Source organism: Aegilops tauschii, chromosome 3, assembly GCF_002575655.3.
Source record: "Aegilops tauschii subsp. strangulata cultivar AL8/78 chromosome 3, Aet v6.0, whole genome shotgun sequence".
Taxonomy (NCBI): Eukaryota; Viridiplantae; Streptophyta; class Magnoliopsida; order Poales; family Poaceae; genus Aegilops; species Aegilops tauschii.
The window spans coordinates 555,126,398-555,138,511 of NC_053037.3; the positions used below are offsets into that span (position 1 = coordinate 555,126,398).

Here is a 12,114-nt window from a genome sequence, read left to right on the forward strand (position 1 = left end):
AAATTTACCTTTCAGGAATTATCGGGATCTGGTCAAGACCTCGTCACGCAACCCGAACACAACACGTTTAGTCAACGTCAACCTGAAGGTGGCCAAGTTCAAAGACCAGTTCAGGAGCTACTGACGGTGCCATGTACCACGGGTTTCTCGGGCCATCGAAAGTCAGACCAGTAGGCCGTGTACTAGGGACACGGTACTTGTTTATGTATTCACACTTGTATTTAAGTTTTCGGTCAATACAATTCTAGCATGAATAATAACATTTATCATGATTAAGGAAATATGATAATAACCATTTTATTATTGCCTCTAGGGCATATTTCCAGCAAAAATTTACCTTTCGGGAATTATCAGGATCTGGCCAAGACCTCGTCATGCAACCTGAAGATGGCATGTTTAGTCAACGTCAACCTGGAGATGGCCAAGTTCAAAGACCAATTCAGGGGCTCCTGACGGTGCCATGTACCAGGGATTTTCGGGCCATCGAAAGTCAGACCACCGGGCCGAGCAGAGGCTCACTAAGCTATGATACGACCTAGGCTTGCTACACTTCCTACGGCCTCCCAAGAAGGAAGGAACCGACTTGACGTCCAAGTCAAGCCTACAAGAGATCACACAAAGACTCCTAGCCACCATAGCCAATTAGGAATCATGTAACCATGACGAGGTCGAGCTAGTCGATAAAGGCATCTCTCATACAACACAATCCACCGTCAAACCCTTGATACGCCTACTGATCCTCTAGATGACAACCTTGTAATCTATACACCTTCCATCCATATGATCAAGCAGGGAGTAGAGTTTTACCTCCACCGCAAGGCCATGAACCTGGGTAACTCTTGCCTCTTGTTTCCCATCTGTGTCATTCGGCTAGTCGCGACACCCTATCAAGGGATCTTCTGGAATATGAACCAACAATTAAAAATTATGCCCAGTGGCACACTGAAAGAGATCCAAATAATGCGAAGGTAAACTTTGTTGAGGATATTGCTTGCTTAAATGATAAGGTTAGTCTGATTATTTTTATGCTTGCTACCAAACATGTTCCTACCGATCCTAAGGATGTTTCTACTGCATGGCTTGTTGAATGAAATAAGGCACACTACGGCTACCGTCAACTGCTGAAATTGCCGACATCGACCTCCCCTGCAAACACAAGCTGATGTTCATGTGGTACATGAGTTAAAACAAGTAGAGTGGCAAACAAGGCAGCCAAATATACAGAGCCAACATAGCTAGTGCTTTTTATAGTAACCTATCTAGTCTAGAGGCTAGAACTAGCTAGTGATCCACCTGCCGCACGCACTCTCTGCTAGAGCATCGGCATCGATCCATGCATCCGTCTACCCATCATGTCGCTCCGACCCCGAGGAAATCTATGAAAGTCGGCGACCGCGACGCGCCGTCCAAGTGAACGCCAGCTTGATCTGTCACGGCAAACACGGCGGCAGACGCTCCATTTGCCTGGTCGGAGTCGAACCGTGCCATCTCGTGGCGGCCGCCGCCGATCCAGCCTCCTTGCGCCGGCAGCGGCTCCCAGTGAATGCCGCCACCTCCTGCTCCTCCTCGCACGGCCATGGCGTCCGGCCACGAGAGGCGCCCGTCGTGCACCGAGTTGGACGCGGCGCCGGGCCCTGCAGCCAGACGAAACAAACACAAGCGAAACATTACTGCCATGTACCTCTGTTCTTAAATATTTGTTTTTCCTAAAAATTTCAACAAGTAACTACATACGAAGCAAAACGAGTGAATCTACGCTCTAAAATAGGAGTATGTTTATATACATTCATATGTGATAGTTTATTTGAAATTAAAAAAACAAATATTTAGGAACGGAAGGAAGGAGTACTAGTAGACACGGTAAAAACTCCGATCGGCATCGTCAACCGACGGAGAAAAGGGAACAGCTCAAGGACAGGAGAAGCGGTGGTGGTTACAGTGCAGGTGAGAGGGCCATTTATGAGGACGAGGCAGATGGATCTCCTCCCCCATACCGCTCGGCAGCAACTGCTCGGCCCGTGCGCGCCTGATCCCGAGCGTGCGTGTGCGGGATCACTGTGCTTGTCGCTGCGCCCTGTGCCTGTGAGGGAGGTGAGCGATCGACTGAGCGTGCGTGTGCGGGAGGATCACTGTGGCTGTGCTGTGCGTGGCAAAAGTCCAAAGTCTTCCCGGCCAGTGCCTGGTCTTCGTTGGTTCGATCCATCGTCTCACGCCCACATGCTGCCTGTTTCCAGCGAGGCATTTATTTCGGCTGCCGGCCGGTGGCAGTGGGGAACCGACGAAAAGGCCGGCCGTGTACCGCACGGTGGGGGCCTCCCTTGCTCTACGCGTGCGCTTCGCCGGAGTAGTACGCAGCAGATCCATTGATTTAGGAAGGAGTACGTGCTATGCGTCAGCATCCTCAAAACTCTATCCAGGTTTTTTCTTAGGGTAATCCAGGTTTTTCTTCTTCTATTTCGCACCTCTTTTGTATGTAAGGAAAACCATGTTTGCTATATTTTCACTTTATTAAAAAGGAAAAAGAATGTGGATATCTCATTCCGTCGAACATATTGCGTGTAAACGGTAGAGAGTGCAGAGGCCGGCAGGAGGTCGCCACATACGTCGTCGTGGTAGCCGGATGGGAGGGAGGTTGTGCCAAGTTTGAATTCCTAGTTTCGGCAACGCTCGAGGCTGTGGTTTGGCTCGGGCGGCGACGAAAGCCTTGCGGAATGTGCCTTGAGATGTGGGAGGAGGCTCGAAATTGGCAGTGGTTGGGCGCGGTGGCAACAGCCATGAGCACTGGCTCAGTGTCGGGAGGTAACGGCGATGGGAGGAGGCTCAGGCGGGAACATGGTCGATTAGACCTGCGCGGCTCGCTGGAGTTAGCGGCGTGGTGAAAGATGTTGTGGTATGATGGGTTATCCAATTCGGTTAGAACGCTCATAACTGGCGAACGTTTGTCAGGAAGAGTGGCATCTGCGAACGTTTTAGATGTCATTTTTATTGTGCGGGATGGCCGTTTATTCAGAATGACATGACATGTTCTTCAGAGAAGGCATTTTTTGTTTTAAAACTGTTGTCGTTTGATTTTTCTTCTCAACTGAAACTATCATCAAATGGCATTCGCTTGCCACCGCTCTCCGAGGAAACGTCTAACATTACCGATCTGTTATCGTTCGCCTAGTTTTCTTCTGAAATGTGTTTGCCCAATCTTAATGGGCGTGAAGGATTGTTTTTTGTTTGCCGTATAAAATGTGGGTACTAAAGGGGTGTTTGGATAAGTTTTAATCCCAGGTTTTTCCCCTATAAATTAGAGATGATCTAACTTTGAAATGTCTACCCTCCTAAGAAAACGTAGAAATATTTTTCAAAAAAAAAACGTAGAAATATCTACCTTTCTTCACTTATTAAAATAACTTTCGACCACTATAGAGTATTTTATGTCCCGAAAGCTCAGTCGTCTAGAATAATCAGCTAGGAATGTGTGAGGGACCACCAGTCAGTGTGAACAGTTTTGAGATTGCAGTGCTGCTATAGAAAATCTACCGCCTCTATACGTGGTGGTGGTGGTGGTGGTGATGATGACGATAGATAAGTTACTCACCGGGGAACAAGCAGAAGGTAGGCTCCAACGCCGAGGCAGCGGCGGCGCCGGCAGGGAAAGAGAGGCAGCAGTGGCTGAAGCTGAAGCCGTAGGGATCCGCAAAGATGGAGGAGTCGTTGGCGGCGAACAGGTGGTGGTTGTGGTGGTGACCAACGACGTCGGCGTGCCCGGCACCGGCAGCCACCCCGGAGGACGAGTCAAGCTTGCGCTGGACAGCCTGGTTGAGCTTGCGGCGGCGGTAGGCGATGGACTGCTCGCGGTACTTGCGCGCCATGATGACATGCCAGTGGTTCTTGACGGCGTTGTCGGTCCGGCCGGGGAAGAGCCGCGCGATCATGGACCACTTGTTGCCGTAGAAGCGGTGCGCCGCCATCAGCTTCTCCTCCTCTTCGTCGGAGAACGGGCGCTTGCTGATCCGCGGGTCAAGCTGGTTGAACCATCGCAGCCGACAGCTCTTCCCTGTATCTCGCGCACAAAAAATTAGACGTCATAGTGTCATGTACATCAGGTGAGGAGCACGGCGGCCGGGACATACATACCGGATCTCCCGTCGAGCTTCTCGGCGATGAGGTTCCAGTTCTGGGGGCCATAGAGCGCCACGAGCTCGCGTAGCTTCATGTCCTCGGCAGGACGCCAGTGGCCGCGCGCCGCGAGCCTGGACTGCCCGCTACTGCTGCTCTCCTGAGGGTCGGCGGCATTGCCGCCTTCCCCGCCACCGCCGCGGTATCCCGTGTCTATAGTGGGCGTGCCAGTGGTGAGCACGGCAACCCCGCCCTTGGACGAGGAGGACGACGATGCCTGGTCGTCGTTTGCCGCCACCATGCGCACCAGCCACGGAGGACAGGCCGACGAGCTAGGCATCCCAACGCTGTCAACGTCGACCTAATTGAACTACCTATGTAGCTACGGGGCTCCAATCGAACGAGCGGGGTAGTCAGTGGGTAGGCGGTTGGAAAAAAAGGAAGAGGAGTAGGAGTAGAAGAGGACGCAGCAGGAAGAGAGGGTAAATGGCAGGGAGAAGATGGGGCAGCTTGCTTTTCTTAACCCAAACCTGCCTACACGGTGCTAGAGCTCTCACAGTGTCACTCACTCGCTCACTCCTAATGCAGGAGTCGCAGTGCGAGCTTTGCTTTTTTACTGTTGGATGCGGAGCTCCTAGATGGTGAGATGAGCTAGGGATCGTCTACGCGCGGCGGGCTGTCGCACCTGCCCGGACATGAGACGGAGGAGCCGGCGATGGCTATGGAGGTGGGGCGCGCGCTCGTCCACTCGCTCGGAGTAAAGTCTTTCGGCTTGGGCTGCCCGGGGTAAAAAGTTAAGAAGGTACTAGTAGAGTGCCCGTGCGTTGCCACGGGCTCTTGAAATAGTTTACCAGAGTTACATGTTAAAATCCACACATACAAACAATATAACACAAATTGAAGTCCATTATTGCAATGTAACAAGCTGAGTGATGTTACAACTTAACATCTATTACAAAAATACTAATAGCTAGATGATGTGCTTAAGAAATTCTTTCACAATATCAGGAAAGTTTCCTCTAGCTTCATTCCCGCGATGTTTTAGCAAGTATAATAAAAAATGCTTCCTCAATTCATACCCATCCTGTAGAAAAAATAAATGTAGTTAGTATGAAAAATTCACGGAGAAGGTCTTAAAACATGTAACCCACAATACTCACCGCGCAAACCGGCTTGACCAATTCTTTACCGTTCCACCAGAGCATAAAATGAAAAACAAAATAGCCAGACACATTCCTGGAAAACTTTCAATTAATATTATAAATAATATAATGATAACAAACGTAAATATTCTTGTTATGAATTCATTACCCGTCTATACTCGTTGGAACACCGGCCAGAAATAAACGATGCCATTTAGATATATCAAAATTCCACCCAGGCAGCTTTATTTCGAGTGCTTCTTTGAAATCCCTTGAAAAACTTTTTAATTTCAGTGAATGCCTCAAGTTTTTATCCTCTGACGATTGTGATGATTGAATAGGATCCATAATATATAGACGACGTGCCTCTTTGTCGATGATGTAGAGGATGTATCGGCCGATGGATGCATAGGGAAGATAAATCTACAAGTGGAGCTATTAGAAACAAAAACAAACCATGCTAACAATGGTCAAAATATTTTATTTACCTTATTGCAAGATGAGATGTCGGTCTCCATCCCAGGCCAGCTATCAAATAATGTTGCCAACGTCTGGATAGTTTCCTTCTCACAAAATTTCTGACCTCGTGTTGACTCTAGCAGCATGGACTAAGTAAAAGAAAAAATATATTGTTTCAACATGTTGATACTAATAGCACCTAGAATGAAGAGTTACGGTAACTTACACAAAATCGTAGATCCATGTAGTGTATAGGAGGGTCTGTGAACAATAGTCCCTCATCACATGCCAGCATAAGCACGGCGGTGTTGAAGCAATCATTGTCCATGGGCTGCTCCATGTTAAGTATGCACTGAAGTTTCTTAAGACTTAAGCTCATTGGATCGGATGTGGAGCTCCGGACCCATACCTTCCTGTAATTTGGATGGTAAGAAGAACAATAATATACATCCGCACATTAAATATTGATACATGATACTTACTCCAAACATCCAGCATCATTGATCGACATGATGTAGTTGCAGAGGCCGGCAAGTATTTCACGTTGGTCCGCGGGAATGATAGTGATTGGGACGGGACGTTTCTCTTCGACCACGTCAGATGGATTATCCAGGATCTCAAGATCAGAATTAGCTAAAGTTTCTTCGTTGAGAGGTTGATGGTACATGGGACATCCTTTTAACTTATTAAGCTCTGAATCGAGCAAAATAATTGCTAATTTTTGTCGAAAATGTTTCATATCCTCCTACAAAAAAAATATGAAAACAATTTATAAGATATTTTGATAAAACATTATGAGATAATGTATAAAACTGAAATACCTGCGTAAACTGGTCTGACAGTCCATGTGGTGTCCAGTATTCCATATAATTTAGCATAAACAATCCACATGATACGCTATAATATTATAAAATAATGCTTCAGAATATCACACAGATGAATCTAAAAACAAACCATTGTAACAAGTGCTTACCCATCGGTTTGTATTGCCTCCTGAATTTGCTCTACAACCGTCCATTTTGTAACATTGAGATCAGGCCACTTATGACCTTTGATAAACTCCGGACTATGCTCTACAAGTTTCAGCCATTTCTCGAGCCCTAGCAACTATTTTATATGTGAGAAATGCTAAGGACGAAGTCAAACAAAATAAATGCTAAGATGAGAAAAGAAATAGATATTTACGGTAGTAGCAAGGTCATTGCGTTTGACATTCTCGCCAAGTGAGTCCAATACTTGGATCTCTCGTTTTTTGGCGTTGGCAACTGCTAGATACCAATGGTAGCCCGGCATGTTAATCGGAATGAATAACTGGTGTAAATAAGATACAAGTCACAGTCACAATTAGATATAGTTATTAATAAATTATTAAACATATGAACTAAATAAAAACAATCCATAATTATATGCATGGATTACGAGACAAAAACTAACCATATCTTGTTGTAGATAACAATTAACATGACGCACGATGCGACGATATTTTGATGGGTCTATGTCTCTTTCCCCGTCTTCTTTTATCTGGCCCGATACAAACGTGCTAATAATGTGTACCTTTTCACCCGCCCTGTCTTGTAGATGGTCGTGAGCAAGCATGCAATATATGTAAGCATTTATCACCTGTAATGGGCATTTAGATTATATTTATATTTTATGATATTATATATTGTTTGTATTATTAATTACAAAGTTTGTGCAATTGGTCTTACACCGTCATGTAAGAACATATCATCTTTAATAAGGCATTCCAAATCGTCGGTTGATAACAAGGCATCTCCAATGTCTACGAACTGGGTATTCTTCGGGGCAGACTTGATTGATTCGATGACTGTAATATCCCTAGCGGTACAAACATAGTCTGTCGAATTCATAAAAATATGAGCCAACTTAACAATCAAAATGAGCAAAATTAGTTCAATACAAAAGACAATATTACAAAAATAAGATTGATAATAATATTAAAAAAATACCTTGTGGGATAATATGTAAATTAGCATCCTTTTTTGGTTTGTTATGAGATATAACCTCTTTGACATTTTTATGTTGTGAATCTTCGTCCCCTTTCAGCGACATCGCATCTGAACCCTCAATGGATTCTTTCCGTGCATCTCCAAAGTCCATATCCATGTCTCCTGTATTCTGAAAAAACAAGAAAAATAAAGAAAGCCCTTCCGTATTATCATCTATAAGATACATACAGAGGAAGGTTAGCTATAAGCCTTATGCATATTCTGTCGTTTAGATGAATTGTATACTTCTCATATGAATCCTAATGTCTGCGTTACTCATCCATGTGCAGAGGGGAATAGCAGGTTATGCGTCTCGGTGAGAGACTACTACTGTTACATGCTCCAGACACGACCTGGGATATTCAATCCCATACTCTGTGGAGCACGATTGCTCCAGCAATGGGGGGTGGACATGTACATCAAGATTGAGAGTTGTAGGTTGAAATGGTACAGGAAGAACCAAACAAAGATCCGTGTCGACCTGTATAAAGGAGTTGTTGATGCAATTACATCCGGGGAGACCCGGGCAAGCGCTGTTGGAGTAAGGATAGTGCTACCTGGAACGTACCCACGTGGCGACCGCGACATGAAGCGGAGGCATATGGATGCCATGGCAATTGTCCATACTTACGGGAAGCCTGACATCTTCTTGACCATGACCTGCAACCCTAACTGGGAAGAGATAACGAATGAGTTGTTTCCTGGTCAGACAGCGCAAGACCGACATGATCTTGTGGCTCGTGTGTTCCATGGCAAGCTAGAGGCTATGAAAGAGATGTTGTTCAAGAAGAATATCCTGGGTGTTGTTGTTGCACATGTATACGTAGTCGAGTTCCAAAAGAGGGGCCTCCCCCACGCACACTTTTTGTTGATCATGGATTCTGCCTATAAGCTTGTCGTTCCAGAGCAGTACGACCGACTCATTTCTGCCGAGCTCCCAGACAAGCAAAAGTATCCTGAACTCCACGCCTTGGTGGTGAAACATATGATGCATGGACCATGCGGTGCTCTCAACCCCAAAAATGTTTGCATGCAACAGAACGAGTGCAAGTGCAGATACCCGCGGTCGTTCAATGAAAACACGGCACAGGGCAAGGACTCATACCCTGTTTATCGTCGTCGAGATAATGGTCGGCAGGCTAAGCTCCGGGGTAAAATGTTGGACAACAGATGGGTTGTGCCGTATAACCCTTACCTGCTGCAGATGTTCAATTGCCACATAAACGTTGAGGTTTGCTCCAGCATAAAGGTCGTCAAATACCTTTACAAGTACATATACAAGGGCCATGATAGGGCTTCTTTCAGCATCGACCAGCCTGACGCTGATGGTAACATTGATGAGATCAAAAGATACATAGACGCGAGGTGGGTTACTCCTCCAGAGGCGATGTGGAGGATATTTGGCTTCCCCTTGTGTGCCAATGACCCGTCTGTCCTACAGTTGCCTCTTCATCTCCCGAATATGCACAGGGTGGCATTCAATGAGCAAGCTGACTTGACCGACGTAGTCGCCTCTGAGAAAGCTTCCAAATCCATGTTGACAGAGTATTTCAAAGCTAACCAAAACCACCCGTGGGCTAGGAATATATTGTACAAGGATTTTCCTGGAAGGTTTACATGGCAGAAGGGTAAGAAGTATTGGAAAGAGCGGGTGGAGCGTTATCAGATAGGTCAAATTGTGTCTGCCAATCCTGCCGAGGGGGAGCGATACTATCTGCGTGTGCTGCTAAACCATGTTGCTGGTAAGACATCCTATGAGGACCTGCTCACCATGGACGGTAGGCTATGCGGGAGCTTTAGAGAGGCTGCTGAAAGGTTGGGACTCATCGAGGCAGATAACACGCTCGACGACTGTCTTACTGAGGCAGAGCAGTGGGCGATGCCATGTTCGCTCAGGAGGCTCTTCGCAACAATTTTGGTGCACTGTGAGCCAGGCGACGTGCGTGGTTTATGGGATAGGCACTTCGAGCCTATGTCTGATGACTATCGGCGATCACACACGTGCCCGATTGAGGTGGAACAGATGGTGTTGCTTGACATTAGGGGTATGTTGCAGTCCATGGGCAAAGACATAGCTGATTTCTCTCTTCCATGCATGGGCAAAAATACCTTGTGGGATAATATGTAAATTAGCATCCTTTTTTGGTTTGTTATGAGATATAACCTCTTTGACATTTTTATGTTGTTAATCTTCGTCCCCTTTCAGCGACATCGCATCTGAACCCTCAATGGATTCTTTCCGTGCATCTCCAAAGTCCATATCCATGTCTCCTGTATTCTGAAAAAACAAGAAAAATAAAGAAAGCCCTTCCGTATTATCATCTATAAGATACATACAGAGGAAGGTTAGCTATATGCACCTCTTCTCGTGGTGTTTCACTGTGGTCTATCATCGTTTCATCAGTGAGTATGTCGGAACCCGTCAATTTATATCTATGCTGAAATATAATTAGTACTTTTTACTGCATCATAAAATTATATATAATATATGATAAAACTGAATGTGAAACTAACACAACTGTTTTCTCTGCTAATAAAAATAGTATTTGGTTATATTAGGAAAAAATGACGCTTAGATCATTTTACTAACACAACAAATCGGGGAAAACAACAAAATATAATGTTCATATATAACTAATTAAGTGTCTGAAATTGCTTAAGTTATTTTAAATTATTTGTATAGGCTATGAAAAATTACCATACAAAAACTAAAACAAACAAACCAACATTAACCAAGTATATTTATTTTTATATGATTTGTTTTGTGATACCCTTAGTATATGTCATAAGAATATAAATATTTATTTTTATGCACCATATTTAGTATATATATATATATTCAAATTTGTTTAATTTTTGAGGTATGCATACTGTAAATATATATGATATTTTGTGAGGTATAAAAATAATTAAAAAAAATTCACACGTCCACTAATAACAAATATACCATGATGAAATATTTAAGATGAAATATAAATGGTATTTCATACTGCATCATATTTGTATATATAATATATAAAAAATAAAAGTGAAACTAACACAAATTTTTTCTGTGCAAAAAAGATACCTATTTAAATAAATGTTGTTTAAATAAATGTCCTACCCCATGAAACTCGGGATAAACAACAAACCTCAATGTTCATATATAAGTAATTAGTCATTTGATAATTATTTAAAATATTTTGTAGGCTATGAACAAATGTCCAACAAAAAAAACAGTTGTAAACTATTTCAAACAAAAAACTATAATGAAAAATTACACGGGCCATAAACAGCACGTCCAGGCCCAGACCAAATGCATCACGGGCTAGGCGTCGGCCCACCTCCCCCGCGTCGGCCCGCCTCCCCCGCGTCGGCCCGCCTCCCCCGCCGCCTACCTTATCCACCCAGTCGCTCCTCTTCCTCCACTCACTTGATCTTCCCACTTTCCCCTCCGCCGCCGCATCGCCGCGGGGTAGGTAGCGGCCGCCCGACTCTGCCCGCCGCATCAGTCCCTCTCCCCTCCACTCATCTCTCCTGTCCACTCACTCGCCAGCTCTCGCCCTCTCAACCCCCCACACCCGCCGCATCGCGGCGCGCGTCGCCGAGCCCGCAACCTCGACGCCATCTTGCCGCGACCACCGCACCAGTCTCCGGCGCCACCTCTCGCCCTCCCACCTCCCTCCGCCGCATCGCGGCGCTCGTCGCCGAGCCCGCAACCACCGCACCAGTCTCCGACTTCACCTCTTGCCCTCTGACCTCCCCCCGCCGCATCGCGGCGCGCGTCGCCGAGCCCGCAACCACCGCGCCATCTAGCCGCGACCACCGCACCATGCTCCGGCGAGACGTGTGCGACTGCTGTCGACGCACGCATGGAGCTTCATCGCCCAGACGCGGGTGCTGGATCCCGTCACCCTCCGGTCGGATCCGCGGTGGTGCTGGTCTCCGAAGAGTTCGACGGTGGATCCGCAGCGCGGTGCCTCGATCTACAACGCCAGCAGCTCCGGTACGCAGATCCGACCCCTTTCCTCCTCTACTTTTCTTTTTTGTGTATGCATTTATACACTGCATTTTTTGTGTATTTTCATATGATTTACATGTGGATCCGCACCAATATTTGATTTCAATTTTTTGTGCTTGTATGCTATATTTTGTATATACAGATTATTCTTGTATGGAGAGACCAGGGGTGTGCTTCAGGGGTTCTGGATGAAGTAGGTCGAGGCGTTGATGTTGTGTCCAGGCTTTTCTTTTATACAATGGTGGCGATGAGGGATGAAGTATGTGAGGATCAGTAATGTTGTCGCACGACAATGTCCGTTCACTCATGGGTTTTCTCAAGGTGAGGTGGTATCTTTTATTTCTGTGCATATGTGTGTTCGTCTGAATTATTACTTTTGCATGCACATTTGTTGTTT

The 12,114-nt window shown here is 45.7% G+C and overlaps 2 protein-coding genes across 2 annotated transcripts; one reads left to right on the forward strand and one right to left on the reverse strand.

Annotated features, from left to right (window-relative positions):
* Positions 1-1,109: 1,109 nt before the first annotated feature.
* Positions 1,110-4,687, reverse strand: LOC109770008 (uncharacterized). Its single transcript, XM_020328709.3, has 3 exons — positions 4,126-4,687; positions 3,587-4,045; positions 1,110-1,634 (listed from the first exon to the last, which is right to left on the reverse strand). The coding sequence occupies exons 1-3, from the start codon at positions 4,445-4,447 to the stop codon at positions 1,351-1,353; spliced, it is 1,065 nt and encodes a 354-aa protein (XP_020184298.1). The 5' UTR covers positions 4,448-4,687; the 3' UTR covers positions 1,110-1,350.
* A 3,442-nt stretch (positions 4,688-8,129) lies between these two features.
* LOC141020664 (uncharacterized) lies at positions 8,130-9,845 on the forward strand. Its single transcript, XM_073495587.1, has one exon. The coding sequence runs from the start codon at positions 8,130-8,132 to the stop codon at positions 9,843-9,845; it is 1,716 nt and encodes a 571-aa protein (XP_073351688.1).
* Positions 9,846-12,114: the final 2,269 nt, after the last annotated feature.

Coding starts and splice junctions, on each gene's coding strand:
- LOC109770008 (XM_020328709.3), bottom strand. CDS start 4,447: ATGCCTAGCTCGTCGGCCTGTCCTCCGTGGCTGGTGCGCATGGTGGCG. Junction 4,046..4,125: donor GAAGCTCGACGGGAGATCCG/GTATGTATGTCC, acceptor CGCGAGATACAG/GGAAGAGCTGTCGGCTGCGA. Junction 1,635..3,586: donor TACCTTCTGCTTGTTCCCCG/GTGAGTAACTTA, acceptor GTCTGGCTGCAG/GGCCCGGCGCCGCGTCCAAC.
- LOC141020664 (XM_073495587.1), top strand. CDS start 8,130: ATGTACATCAAGATTGAGAGTTGTAGGTTGAAATGGTACAGGAAGAAC.